The sequence below is a fragment of the Vanellus vanellus genome (genome assembly GCF_965231255.1).
Source record: "Vanellus vanellus genome assembly, chromosome: 4".
NCBI lineage: Eukaryota > Metazoa > Chordata > Aves > Charadriiformes > Charadriidae > Vanellus > Vanellus vanellus.
The window spans coordinates 16,439,872-16,454,899 of NC_138909.1; the positions used below are offsets into that span (position 1 = coordinate 16,439,872).

The 15,028-nt window shown below is 39.7% G+C and overlaps 2 protein-coding genes across 2 annotated transcripts in view; one reads left to right on the forward strand and one right to left on the reverse strand.

The window, feature by feature from the left end:
• The window catches only part of ARHGAP10 (Rho GTPase activating protein 10), a gene marked incomplete at both ends in the record, with an annotated part of 154,114 nt that extends 148,433 nt beyond the window's left edge, over positions 1-5,681 (forward strand). The window contains one exon of the mRNA XM_082482767.1: positions 5,593-5,681. Within this exon, the coding sequence (XP_082338893.1) occupies positions 5,593-5,681 (89 nt within the window). The remainder of the gene's footprint in view (positions 1-5,592) is intronic.
• Positions 5,682-14,102: 8,421 nt separating this feature from the next.
• NR3C2 (nuclear receptor subfamily 3 group C member 2) overlaps positions 14,103-15,028 on the reverse strand; it is a gene marked incomplete at its 5' end in the record, with an annotated part of 94,237 nt that continues 93,311 nt past the window's right edge. The window contains one exon of the mRNA XM_082482456.1: positions 14,103-14,342. Within this exon, the coding sequence (XP_082338582.1) occupies positions 14,187-14,342 (156 nt within the window). The 3' untranslated portion in view covers positions 14,103-14,186. The remainder of the gene's footprint in view (positions 14,343-15,028) is intronic.

Genomic DNA, 15,028 nt, shown 5'->3' on the forward strand with positions numbered 1-15,028 from the left:
TGTTGTTGTTGAAGCAGATATTCCCAATAATCATGGAAAGAATAATCAGACTGCCTGGCATTGAAACTTTGCCAGCCTCGGAGCCAAGTGTTATTAAATTTCTGGTTCTTGAAAGAGACTGCTTAGAAGTCAGTAAATGGGAATTTCACTAGGGAGAAGTATTTTAGATAGCGTAAATGGTGTTTACACAACAAAATTCCTTGGCAGTATTGTGAGCAGGAAGGCTTTCTGAAAACTTGTCAAGATAGCTCTCATCAAAGCTTTTTACAATTTTTAAAATCGGGTTTTAGGGGAGAGAAAATATGGGGAAAACAGAAAGTGTTTTTTTTATAGTAATTTTCCTCAGGAAAGGTGTGGCACCAGTTGTGCCTACCAAACACAGTAGGAACACAAAAAGCCGTCCTCACACAGCTGTTGTCATCCCTCTCTGTCTTTCCTAGTGTAACAAAGTGCCAGCCTTACTTAATGTCCCTGGTTTTGACTCCAAGGCACTCTCTTCCCTCTTACTCATGCTGTGGCTTCTGGACTGTCTTTCTTTATGGTACTGACAAATGAAGGATTTGCATCAAGGAGGAGTAGTACTCCCAAAATACTATATTGCACTGTACGTACAAATAACACTTTTGTTGAGATAAAAATGAGGATAAAGCTACTTCTTTGTTCACCTTTCATCTGTGGATTTCAAAGCACTTGGGAACAGTCATGTGCATTAATTATCTCCATTTTACACCTGGAGAAACTGAGTGTACAGGCTGTGGACAGATGTTCTTTTCAGACACCTCCGTGCCATTTGGAGGTAGTTACCTCAAACTGCTGCTGAAAGTTACAATCACTTCACCAATAAAAAGTACCAGATGAGCACTACCAAATTCCTACGGACTTGGCTAGAAGTTTTAAAAAGTCACTGAAGGTAGTTTGACCTTAACCAGTCTGACTTTGCTCTTGCCAACAGTGTTCTGGAAGCAGTGGTCTCCGGAAGAGAAATGTTAAAGTGGAATGAGTTCATCACAGGCTGCCCAGGGAAGTGGTGGAGTCACCATCCCTGGAGGTATTTAAAAAATGGGTAGACGCGGTGCTTAGGGACATGGTTTAGTGGTGGTTTTGGCAGTGTTAGGTTGATAGTTGGACTTGATGATCTTCAAGGTCCCTTCCAACCTAGACAGTTCTATGAGTTCTATGAAGATGTTTAAACGGGTGTGTTTTACCTTGTGGTTGGTGTGTGTATGGAACTGTCAGAGATGTTCAGCTGTCAGGTGGGATGGGAATCGACTCGGGAGAAAGACACCAAGTCTCTGTGTACATGCAGGTCACCGAGTCATAGCACAGGGAACTCAGCAGCAGCTCAAATGACCAACCACTTGCCTCTGTTTTAGAGTAAGCCAAATTATTCTTTGGGTGCTCTCTCTGCTCATTGTATTCACAAGATCTCCGCCAGCTGTAATAGGAGTTTAGACACTTCTAAATAAGGAAGTCTCAAGCCGAATTCCACCGTCACTGATTTGTCATGGTGTATCAGTGTGTTTGCTTTTGTTCACAAACCTGAGCCCTTATAGACAGACTGTTTTATTTGTGGTCACACAGTAAATCTTTAGCAGAGTCAGGAAGAAGACCCGTTGACTCCTAGCCCTGTGTCCTGTCCACAAAATAATTCTGCTTCTCGCAACATACTTAAGGGAAACAGCAAGTTTTTCAAATTCCACGCTAACCCTAAGCATGCTAAATGTTTGTGTATTTCTGCGGTCAGCTTTACCCACAGGGATTGTTTCAAAAACCCATAGGGATTTCTAGACGTGGAGGGCTTGCAAGCACATTATGTTGCCTTAATTTAATTTCTTGGTGAGAAATTGGCCAGCGTGATTGAGTTCTGTGGAAGTGTATTCTGGTGGTGTAGTGGTTTTAGCAGTGAGATTTCTGTTGCCCACAAAATGCAATCCTCATTTATGTAGCTCATTGGGGTCATTAGTTTGTTTGATAAAGTAGTCCATCAGAGAGGGAGGCCCTCTTGTCCTGGCACCATGCATGTTAGAATACCTCCCCTGTTTCTGTTTCCTCCTGAAGCAGCTAGTTCCCACAAAGGTGTGGAAATTGGTGTGAATCAGTGTCTGATTCAGTCCTGCTAAAGTTAGTGGCACCTAGGCAATGAACTAATACCACAGTGGAAATTAATCTTGTTCTCATTTGTAGTCGAGACCCGTGAAACTCCTGAGCTGCCAAAGCAGAAGGTGGTCTGCTTATAGCATTGGGTCTCTGGGAAGAGCTGCTTGCAAGTTCTGTGTATTTGCGGTTAGATAATCATAACATTGGCTATATTGAAACTGTTTCCTATAGGGAATACAGAAAAGTAAGAAATGCTGCAAACACTGAATTGACCTTAATGTGTTTCTTGATTAGATGAAATCAGGAAAGCTTTTACTTAGATCTCATTGCAAGTTGAAAGTCTGTTGATTTGTTTTGTCCGTTTGAGTTGGCGTGATTGTTGTGTAGCGCTTGCCGTCATTACTGATGGTCAGGCGTTCTCCTCCTCTACACTGTGCCTCCACTAGAGTGAGACTGCTGAAGTGGCCTCGCAGCTCTCAACTTCGCTGCTGTTTCCACTGGCCTAAGAGGTGATGGCTTTTGGTGGTGGTTCTTTGGTTGGTCTTGTTGTGTAGACATGCTATACACTTGTTAAACCTTGCTGAAAATATTTAATTTTTTGTTCTCTGCTCCATATCTTTTACGCTACAAGTATATTTCCCCTCCTGCCCCTAGCCAACATAAGACTTAGTCCTATGGGATGCTTGGTCCAATAACGAGTCGTAGTTTTAAGGCCAAATCTGTGGTTTCTGCAGCAAGGTATTTTTAAATGAGGCAGGCCTGAGAAACTGCTAAGAACTGTAATCGTTGTTGACGGAGAAGAAATGACAGAAAGGGGTCACTACGGCACATCTTCTCTTAAGCAGGGTATTTTTTTCAGAAATAGCCTGTGTCCTAGGTTTAAGAGGAGCTGTGCACGATAGCAAAATATCTTTTGTGTGGTAAGATGTTTTTTATTTTAAGTGAATGCTGTTGTACACTAAACTTTGGAAATGGATTAGCAAAGAAAACAGGATCATTGGAGCTTAAGGCAGCTTTACATTTGGACAGCTTCCCCGTTAATATCATTTGCCCCCAGAAGTAGTCAGTCATGTACGTGAGTATCTTAACCCTTTGCGTAAGGAGATTTGAATGGGGGCAGAAGTCTCGCCCATCGTGACAGTCGCCACCGCTGCTGAATATTAAGAATTACTTCTTGATCCGTTTTTTTAAAAAAAGACTGATCTCTAGAAGTGGTGACCTTACGCGCAATCTGAGCGCTCATTCTTTCTTCAGCCTTCATAGAGGTTATGTGAAACTTCTGCTAACAAATAACAAGGCCCTGAGCCTTGTATAATGTATATGTATGGTATTTAATTTCCCAAGCACAGAGCTCAGTTGTACCATCCATGTCTAGTCGTCTGGGGTGAAAATGGTATTTGTCACTCCAGCCCAATCACTTGGCCATAGTGCGTTATTTCTGCACGTGCTGCAGTGCGCAGAGTGCAGTATCACGGTGTCAAATTTGGTTAGAAAATACTCTTTTTTGAAATTTGCTGTTGCGTTGAGCCAAGCGAATCAGCACAGTTTGAGCATTTCCTCCCCTGGGTAAATTTGGGTGTGATCCGAGGGCTACCCTCATTTTGACCAGGCCTTTGATTTATAGACACTCCCATGCCAGCAGTATCTATCTTCTCTCTAACATAAATTGAGGTTGAGCTCCAGAGGACAAGTAGAAATTTCCTACTTCCAGATTTTCTAGTTGTTTTTCTTCCTAAACTGTCATTTTCTGGAGTTTGTTTCCTGTGATAGAGATGTGCTCTGTAGGCACGGGAGACTTCAGGGAGAGCTTTGGCTGCTCGCTAGAGCTGCTGGCGTATTTGCTGGGAAGGGTGGAATTACAGCCGCCGTGGCGGAGCTTCTGGAGGGAGGTTTGTGGTGGTGTCAGCGATGCAGTTTCAAATGCATGTGTACTCTGTAATTGTGGAATAAAAATGACAAAGGGAGAGGAGGGCCTGCTAATTACTAATAGTAATGTAAGTTACTGTGTGCGCAGAGATCCTAAAAGGTAATTTTCTATGTATTTTTTTTTCCTTTCCTTTTGGAGTCTTCTGTCAAACAAGTTCATTATAAATATAAGCCCAGGCTTTTGATCAGAATCTAAACCATCAGTATCATTTAAAAGCAGTTTTGTTTTCTGGATTCCTTGGAGGTAGAGCTGTTGTTTAAACAGCAGTTTCTGAGCACAGCTTCTAGCTTTGCTGTCTGACAATAATAGGACAGAAGGAAAAAACTAGGGGAAAGTATGTTTTAAGTGCTCAAATTTAGAGCCTTACAATGCTTTTGAAAGTGAGACTTAACATGTTGTGCTCTCTTAACTGCTATTTCCCTGATTTGTAGAAGGCTACAAATATCACATTCCCCAATGTGTTAATGTGTTTTAAATAAAGCACTGACATGGCTGGCAGCATGTTTCAGCATTTGTCTGATCTCTTCCCTAAATAATGTCTGTCTCAGAAGCACTGTCAGGATAAATTAATATGGTAGAGAATATCGTAGGGTGCTACAATTGTGGGATTTTGCAGTTACACAGGTAAGTAGGTACCTGTATCATATTCTTGTAAGACATTTGATAGGGGAATTTGTGGACTTTTTAGTATGTTTTCCAAAGAAATGAGGCTTATGCTTGTTTTTTAACTTCCTGTCAAATGTGGTCAAAATATATATAGGAAGCCAGATTTCATTAGTTGTGTTGCTCACAGAATAACTTGTGGGGCATTTCGACTCTGAGCTGAAAATTTTTATTGTAGATTCACAGATATTCTTGCACGAGCTTTGGGCTCAGCAGTGCTAAACACTTAGGATGGCAATAAGGAACATGGCATATCGTTCAAGCCTTTCCTTCCTGTTTTGTCAACAGCACTACGTATTTGAATTTCAGAGAGGATTTAACCACAAGAATGATTCAGATTTTGTCCATTGGTCTCTTCCAGTAGCAGCTCTACTCTGTGAAGCGATGATACCTGGAGTGAGATCTGGCTCTTTTCTTTTTCCCCTATCATACTTTACATGCTTACTTGTTACGCAGGGTAAGGTCTTAGGCTATTCTTCTGTGTCTCTGAGCTTCCAGATTCCTCACCCCTACCCAAGGTGGTTTTGGTCTTGCTTTGCCCCCAGCTACTGAAATGGTTTCCCCCTGTTTGATAGGAATTCTAACTTCTCCCCAAAGGCATCTAGATTTTCTATTTTATAAACCCATCCTAAGTTCCATTAATTGTTTCCTTAATGAAGTCTTCTGCACCTAACAGCTATTTCACCACGTATACTTTGCAGAAGATCGTTTGAGCACTTATATTATGCAAGTATTTAAGTTAAGTTAATCATCCTCTTCATCTTTCTTCGCCAGATTCTTAAACTGGTCATTGCAGAAGACTGGATGTTTTTAATGGATGCTTTGCCTGGTGTCATGGAGCTAAAGCTAAAAGTACTAACTCAAGCATAAAAAGATGCAGTAATTTTTTTCCTTTTCTTTTTCAGTGCAATTTTCCAGAGAACCAGGATGGCTTGAAGGCACGCTAAATGGCAAGAGAGGACTTATTCCACAAAATTATGTTCAGTTTTTATAGCTTTGTGCATTGAACGCCAAGAAGGTGTACATGGTATCCATGGATTTTTGTTATAGTCACTTCTGTCCACTTTTGTGACTGCTTTTAATCAACGAAGAGCCTGACGATGGGTTGAAGATCCTAATCTGTATAAAGACATTAAGTGTTGCCAAATACGAATTACAAAACAAGATTCTTTAAGGGTTGGAAAGGGTGGGGGGATAAGAAAGGGGGATGGAGGGATAGGTTGATATTTTTAATAGGGTGCTTTTTTCAATTGTAAAGAGCTGTAGTGGTATGTTTGTTTGCAAGACAACTAGCATTTTAAGTCAAATATTTGGTTGATCTGTGACTCAACTATCAGTTGAAGAAGACTTTTATCAACTTAGCATCCCGGAGATTCTACATCGATAAGCAGCATTTTTAACAGAATATTATTTGGGTTTGGAAAATACTTTTGGATTAAAAAAACCTATCATGCTGACAATTAAATTATATTTCAAAGTGGAATAGACAGTATGGAACAGACGCTGGTAAGTAAAATAATAGGTATCAAGACATGACATTTTTCAAATGTCTTCAAAGAACACATTCGTTTATGTTGTGTGTATGATTTCATTTATTTTATAAAGATAAGACACGTGAACTTTTATTACAGGCCCCTGTATGTCACGGTTCCTTTGCTACTCAAAAATATCACTGTAAATGAAATAAAATGTTATTTGCTATTTGACCTAAGTGATCCCTATGTTGGAGAATATTTTGCTCTGGTTCTGTAAGTTATGATGTGAAATAATTATTGGCAGCTGTATGCAGTCAGCCTCAAGCAGGCTCCTTCCTTAAAATAGGCAACTCTGCAAGCTCAAGCCAAAAGGAAAAGACAATCTCTGGCTATGATCCGTGTGCATCCTGGAGGCATCTTGGATTTTATCTGCTGTCTGTATGTCTAACTCCTCCTTCAGCTTCCCTTTCTTCCTCCCCTGTAATTATCAATTGTTAAGTTCTTAATGATACTTCATAGTAGCTGCCTCATAATTTGTGGAACTATTTGAGTAGTAAGAGAGAGTTATCTGTGGTCATAGAAGAAGCTTCCAGAAATGTTTTAGTCTACAAAGCTCTGCCTTGTGATTAAAAAAAAAAAAGTAGTTACGTGCAGCTTATCATTACTCTTTGTTTTTCTCTCTCCTTCAAGCAAGACCCTCTGGGAGGCAGTGGAGAGGAGGATGCAGGAAAATATGACGGGATGACACGCTAATACAGGCTCACGTATTTGTTAAATTGGACTCCGTGGATTTTGAGTCATTTACTGCAGATATATTTAGCTTGCAAGTTTTTCTAACTAATGTGATTAGTAAACCAGTTAATGGTTAATGCAGCTTTAAGGTTGGGATGGGTTTTTTCCCCCTTAAGATTTAACTCCATAGCATTATTTTGTTCCTTTGCCCAGACTGCATAGACCATTGGAGTATGCACAAATCATTTCCAGATGGAGCAATGGTGGGCCAAGTCCGTACAGCTCTCCAGCACTAAACCTCACAGTTTGGAGGAGTTTCATTTGGTGTATTCTCATGGTATTTGCGCAGTGACTTTCTGCCATACAGCCTTTAGGCAATTCTCGTCCTAGTCTAGTGCTCAGGTCACTTTTAGCCACTATAAGATGAGTTTTGGACTTCTGTGAAGGAGATGATAAAGTTCTTGAATTTGCTTTTTGACTCAGTATTAAGGAAAGAGTTGCACCAGTATGTACAGCAACAGATGGCTCGTTTCCTTACTCGGATTTGTTCACATGGCAAAGCGCTGTTACGGTTGGGTATCGTCTTGCCTGGGCCCACAGCATTGTCAACTCATTTGTGGCCTTGAAGAGTCATTCTGGAAGTGGGACAGTGTGCGTCTGGCCAGACTCGGTTTTCACGGCTACCAGTCGCTGGAAAATGTTGAAGGAAGAGGGACAATGTCAATCTTTCGTATTAGCCTAGCAGGTGTGGCAGCTAGGTATGCTGGCTTCTTGGATAGTGAAGCTGTGATAACTTGACGCTTACAAACTTTTTAAGTTGCTTCCATTTGTTTTGTTGTTGTTATAAACGTGCAGCTCGTGCTTGTTCTTGTTCTGGCTGCTGGCTTCCAGAATTCTCAATGTATTTCTCAGCTCTAGCTCTGTGGTTTGGTTTGGTTTTTTTCCTTTTTAACTGAGGTGGTTTAAAAAAGCAGATACATAGAGGAGGAATAAAAGACTTACTGTCTCTTCCATCCAGTCCTGTGACCCAGTTTGCCTTTAGGTGAGGCGTTTTGAGACTCCTGTTACTTCTGGAGCCACGCAGAACACAAACAAGAAGAAAACTTTTCTACTGAGAAATGATACGCTGAGCAGAGGTAATGCTAATCCAAACTTTCTCACATCCTAGACGTTGTCTAAAGGCAGTGGCATGAGGTGAGCCAGATCAGATCTGGCTTTCAGGCGAACCACGCTGCCTTTTAAGAGTTTAGTTTTGGTAACAGTTACCCACCATACGGGTTTCCGCATCAGCCCCGTTGTACTCATTCCGAGTACAGACTTGTGCAGCCGAGTTAGCTATGGCACATCTCAGTCTTCCTCCTCATGGCCGAACAGCGCTGTAAAGATGGCCTCATACTGACCGGAAGTAGAAATTTCAAGGATGCTAAAAATTAAAAATTGTATAAAGAAACTGAGGCCCTTTCCCATCCTTTGAGGAGATGGTTTTCTTTCCTGAAGCTGGGCCTTAGGGCGTGCCTCTTGTCTGTCTTTTCCATGGCTTGGTAGATTTGGGAAGAGCAGAGTAAACGCACTGTTAACTTGAGGCAGGAAGGAGGACAGGGCATCAGCTGTGGAGAAAGCTGGTCGAAGGGCTCTTCTCTTTTGGCCTGGCAGCAGGAGTGGTTGTTCTCCATGGGTCTGGCCTGACTCCATCTTCTCATGGGCAGCTGCTCTCCTGTCCCAGCTGTGGGTACAGGCTCAGCTCCATCCTCAGGTTGGGTTTCCCCTCCCTTGCTGTGTGCTGGTTACTGTGCGGAGGGACATGTACGTGTCGGTTTTCAAAAGCTGAGACTCATCGCGGTGAATGTGTGACAGAGGCTGAAAATTAGAGGGTGAATTAAGAAAAAAACCACCAACATTCTGTGCTTTTTATGCAAAATGACGTTTGCCTTGCCATCGCTATGGGGCCAGAGATTGAATCCCTCAGCCTGGGGATTAAGGTTGAATGTGTGTTTGCTGAATAATTAATGGAAAAGCTGAGCCTCCTGACGAGCCGGGATCAGTAGGAAGCTACAGTCTGCGTTAGTCACTGGGCAGCGCGCAGCTCTGTGCCTTGGCCAGGCAACATTTTCACTCTGCTGGGTGAAAATTCCCGGGGTTTTCAGGCTGCTGAATGTTGTTAATCGTTGTCCCAGCTGATCTTTGTGGCACGTTTCCTTCTGATGCCCAGTCTTTCACGAGGGGTGAAAGAAAAATCTCATTGGCTGATTTATCTGCCCTGTAATGAAAATAAGTGTTCCTGCTACACTGTTTACAGCTTTTGCTAGCTGAGCCTCTGGAATTGTACCACAGAAAAGACTCGGGGAGAAACTTGCCTTTCGCAGTGCTCTGTTTTCTTTCTCTTAACCCATTTCACAGTTCTTACCTGGTCTGCAATTTAAAGAGAACAGGTGCCGACAGAGGGCTTTATGTAGGCTGCAAATGCACGAGTGCTAAACACGGAACTCCAGTGAAGACTTCCAGTTAAACCACCTTTTAAGCTGAATGTGCCTTGGACATCGTTTTCTACATCAGAGTTCAACAGAGCGTCCTCGTCTGTGCTTGCAGTAACCCCAGGTAAGCATCAAATAAACTTCATCCTCTCGATAGCAACAGTTAACGTGTTCTTTTGAAAACCTTACGGCATGGCATGTTTTACCTAGCAAAATCTTTGAAATGATAGGGCATTTTTTCACTCCTTTCTATCTTAGTAATATTGTACTCATCATAAACTCACAGTCTCTGTAGATACCTGAAAGCAAGCAGTGTCCCAGCTTGAGGTCAGATTACAAGTTTCATTATGTTTTAAAGTAGTGATAACGCTTCCTTATTTCTAGAACAGCATATGACAGATATATCTGCTTGTAAACATATGGGAAATTTTTCTTAACACTGCTGATGCTCTACTATTCTTTCCTTCTGACAATTCAGCAAACAGAAGGCAGGTGCAAGGATTTTGGGCAATAAAAAGTTTGTGTAACTTGTTATTAAAAAACCAAAATGCAATGAAATGGTTGTCTTGCACCACAGACCCAGCTTTGTGCAGAATGTGGCCGTGACTTTTTGAGATAGTGCACAGAACGAACCAGGATAGCGAGAGTTTTATTTCCCCTTCTAACTATCTTACCATAATTATAATTGGAAAAGACCCGAGTCCTGACCCCGAGAAGGCAGTTTGACTTAGCCACTGGGCAAACCTTGCGCACATAAAATAGCGGATCCCTAGTTCCAGGAGAGACATTCTAACTTTGGTCAACAGGTAGAGCAGCTCTAGGCCAACTGAAACGGGAAGCTGTCTTGCCCAGCTCTTCGAAGGTTGCTGGGTTTGTTTCTTTGAGGGGATGTAGCTCATGCGTGTAGCAGTGGCAGCACCTCATTTGGCAGGCAGTTATCCGGGTTAAGTGAACCAAATTCCTCGTGGTTGGGCATTCCTTACTCTACAGCGCCAGAAGCTGCTCTCTAGCTGAAGCCATCATATGTGCTGCGTCATCTAAATTAGCAGAGCTTGAAGAAACCAAATTTCTAGATGTATGAAGAAAGATGTAATATTACATTGATAATTACTTAATATTGTTTCTAGATGAGCAGAAGCTTGTCTCTAAGGATATCGCTGCACCAGCACCTATCTGAGATTAAAATGCAAGAAATACTTGCAATCAAACCAGTTTAATTCATGTATATTTGTACAATTTGTATAAAAAAAGAAAAAAAAAAGAAAAATAGGTACTTGCAGACATTAACATAAAGACCAAACAATATTTTCTATTTATTTAAAAAGCTTTAAACATACAGAAGCAAACCCCTAATTATAAATGCATCATTATGCATAGATTTTACTGTTTACACCATACTGCTGGCTGCTTTTATTTTTCATCCAGGAATCTATTTAAACTCCAAGAATTCTTAAACATTCCTCTGAGTTTCCTGGCCTCAGAACTGCTGTCTATCTTATCAAGTCATTGACCTCCAGCTGAAAACATTGCTCTAAAAAAAGAAAAAGTCAAATCTTTAATAAACAATTAAAAGTGCATTAACTGTAGAATTGTTTAATTTCATAAATGTTTAAACAAGTCAGTGAAAAACACCACCCTGTGAATTAGCTTTTTGCATTATTGATTGTAAAGTATCTTTTTAATAAGATTTTGATATTGCAAACTTTAGTCTTTTCTATTTTATTTTGCGCAACTGTTCAGTCGCACAATGTGTAGTATTCCTGAAATACCCACTGCAGTACATTAACACTATTTTACATTTTTAACTGTGTATACAATGCTCTTTGCTGTATATCCCCGTTCCTTCTTACAACAAAATAATTTAGCTCGATGAACAGAAGCCCACTTCTGAAAGGTGTTTTTAGTTCATCTTGTATTTTGCAGGAGACAAATACCTATTTCATTCTAAACAAATTCAAAAGAATGTAACTTCCCGGTAGCTAAAAACGAGGGTTGGGTTTTTGTTTTTTTTTTTTTTTTCTGTACACAGGTTTAGATAAAAAAAGTGATGGCTATTCTGCTTAAGTGTCCTTGATAAGAGAATACTGCCTCTTACAACATCTATATCCAATTGTATCTATTACTTCGATGATCTCTAGCAAAAAATAATAATCAATGAATGGTTTCATAAACAACAGGTGATTAAAGTAAAGGATTTATTATAATCTGCTTACAGTTGTTTGCAAAGACAGACATACGTTTTTGCATAAAGATATAAATTGCTTTTTAAAACTAATTTTAGTGTGTTTAATTATATGAAGTTTCTGTGAATTATGAATTGTACCAAACCAAGATTAAAAGTAATAAGGTACAAAAATAGGAGCAAACAGACAACAATTTGGACTGGGACAGGCATTTAACAGTGAAGTGTAGAATATGGCTTTGCTATTTTAATCAAGCAAAGTTACTCTGAGACAGAAAAGGAGGCAGTAACTTTGTTAATATAAAAAGCTGCTGCAGACTGTATTCACCCAGAACCTGGCTTTGAAATTTGCTATTTTAGACTTTAAAAAAAAATGTAAATGAAAAGATGGATGTATGACTGTGTCTTTACTGTAAACAACCAGTCTGCATGCTGTGTATCTCACGTTGGAAGTTTGGCTTTCATATTGCTGTGCAGGTCAGTATTTAAAGATCTGCCTATGAATTAGACTTCCAAAATGCAAATAATATATGTATGTATATATTTATATATAAAAAACCTCTCTGAATACAGTCTTTACAGATTACCCATTGCATAAGGCAGGTGTCATTTAAAAAGACAAGTAGCACTGACTGTCTTCAGTGCACCAAAGCGCTCCTCAAAATTTGGACTCGAAAAGGGTGTAGAATTCTGAACTCGACCACCGTTTAAAAGAAATGCTACATTCTGACCGGCCAAGGGACAAACTAGAGCTCAAAAATACCAGTGGCACCCAGAGAGAACGCTATAGATTAGGACTCTGAAAAACTATTCTATTTGAACATGAGCGTACGGTAGCAACAGTTGAGCCTCAGAAAAGTCCACCTGTCCTCTGTTCTACTCCAAAATTTTGTATTTGCTTATAAATTGTGAAATAGTGAAAATCACCTCAAAAAATTTTTTATTTGCAGTCTTATTCTAGAGAAAACATTTTTGAGACAAAATCAGACCAACTGAGTTGAACTTGTAGTGTGAATGTTTTGTCTTCTCAGATGAATTCTGATTATTACAAAAATGCTTACAAAATTACATACGCTTTTAGTTTATCACTAAAAATTCTACTCCGCTAATCTGCCCTTATCCGTACCTTACCGTCCCTCTCACCAGTACAAATCTGTTCGATATACTTACTGTAATGATCTGCATGTTCCCTTCATCATAATCAGAAATCGCTCTCCCCATCTGAAATAATAATCTGACCTTTTAAGATGTTTTATGTGTCCAGTATTCAAAGGAAAAACAAACAATCTGGGAAACCTTAATAAAAAAAGAAAAATCATTCAACATCTTATTCACCCCCTGTCCCCCTGAGAGAGAGAGGGAGCAGAGGGGCAGGAACTCACTGTATCGTTAAGCTGGCGAAAGCTTTGGAGAGACCGTAATTTGTCTTGTTTAAATGAAACCTTCATAAAGTGGCAAACACAACAGAGTGTAGTTTCCTACAGGAACATGAAGCCGGATTTCTAAGATGTGCCTAAGTCACATACGCTTGCAAGCGAGACAAAGGGAGGAAAAGAGAGAAGGAAAACAGAAAGGCTTAAATACAACTTGAAAAGGTTAAGTGTGGTTATTTACAACAGATACTGTAGGATGGTAAATTAGATATGATGCTAAAAAAGGCACAGCTTTCCCTTTCTTAAATACACTGTAAACGGTTCATTATGCATGCAGAACATTTCACTTTACAAAAAAATTACCTTGTTTGTTTTAGGACAAAGATAGTACTTAAATAGTCTCCAGCAAAATAGAGTTCTTTCAAAAATACTTTCCCATTCATCCTATTAACCATTAAAGATTTTTTTGTCTCATTTACAAAAGTTCCTTACACCTTATTTCAGTCCTTCACAATTTATACATACAGCAATGTACAGTACAGCAAAAGACTGCAAAAATTATTGTAAAGCCAGCACAATAGATACTATAAATTGATACCAGGGCATTTGTTTTCACATCTTATCCTTTTTAATTAATAGTAAATGGACACTTAACACAGTGTATGTCATCTATGGTGGGATAACATGGGATAACAAATGCCACAGGTGGGGATAACAGAGTATTCCACACCAAATGTTCTGTTATTACTTTACACGTTAGGGTTTGTGTGTGTGTGTGTGTGTGTGTGTATATGTGTATATATATAGGTTTTGTTTGTTTTTTTACAACAAAAGAATATTAATGCCCCATATTGACTTTACGTTTTATGTGCAAACCAAGGGTAAGCTTTAAAAAGTTCTCATTAGTTCTTGAACCCTTTTAAAACAAGCAAACAATACCAGAAACTACATGGCATATTTAAAACTCCATCTGTTAAAATATCAAAATCAAAGAGTTATTGACTAGATATGGCTTTTCATCCAGAGGAACAGGAACATTTTCTAAGTGTTTTAAGGGTTATGGGGTAATTTCCAAACATCTAGGTCTTGCCAAATCCGAGTCAACTGCTTTCCATTCCCCAAACCCTTCGTATGATTTTAGACTATTCAGAGACTGCTGAACAAGTGTAAATAGCATGTTTAAAGTATGGTTTCTTGGGTCCTTCATGGGTGTGGAATAACACAGGGAAACTTAAGGCAAAGTTCTTCCGTTTAAGACATTTTCTATCACTTCCTGTGAAAGTACAGGGGCTTGGCATTCCCAGATTCCACCTTTGGTAGCTGGTCACTGATGATTTCCACCAGCATGGCTGGAAACTCTACTTTCAGTGCCTGAGACTCTCGGAAGGTGTAGAAACAGAATTCCAATAAGTCACTAACAAGCTGAAATACAGAAAGAAACACTTTTTAGGAAAGCCACAGAGAATTTCACATGCAAACAACAGCTTATTGATAACGGGTTATTACCAAGAAACAGCATCTTACTCTGACTTAGCAGTCCATTTGCAGGGGTTAAAAAGCAAACAAAAGAACTAAAATCCCAAAGTGCTACTTAACTTGTTAAAAATCTGCTAACCAGGAGAAAACAAAATACCACAGATTTGCTTTTTCAGTGTAACTGCACTTTTCATTTCACTAACAGGCAACTGGCCACCATGAAAACTGTAGGTACTCAGTGTCTGTGAAAATAAAGCCTTCTGCCCAGAGGGAGAAGATCAGCCATAAACTATTGTATTGCTACCTGGATACATGTTCGTTAAATCAGATTATTTGGTTAACTTCAGTGCACTCTCCAGAGGCCGCAACCTACAACTGCCAGAGCAGCTGATGATTTTAGCTCAACACCACGAACGCAGTGTCACACTCTGCCACGTCAAGTGTTATTGCATCACAGGCCATATGAGATTGTTCATCTGGTAAAGTATTTCTATATATATAAAAATATATTTCTATTACACACACCTCAAGCTTTTTTTTCTGCTTACTACTCATTAAAATATAGAGACAATATTTAGGGAAGTATTTCTTTTTGGAAAAAAAAAACAAAACAAAACCCCAAAACCAAAACC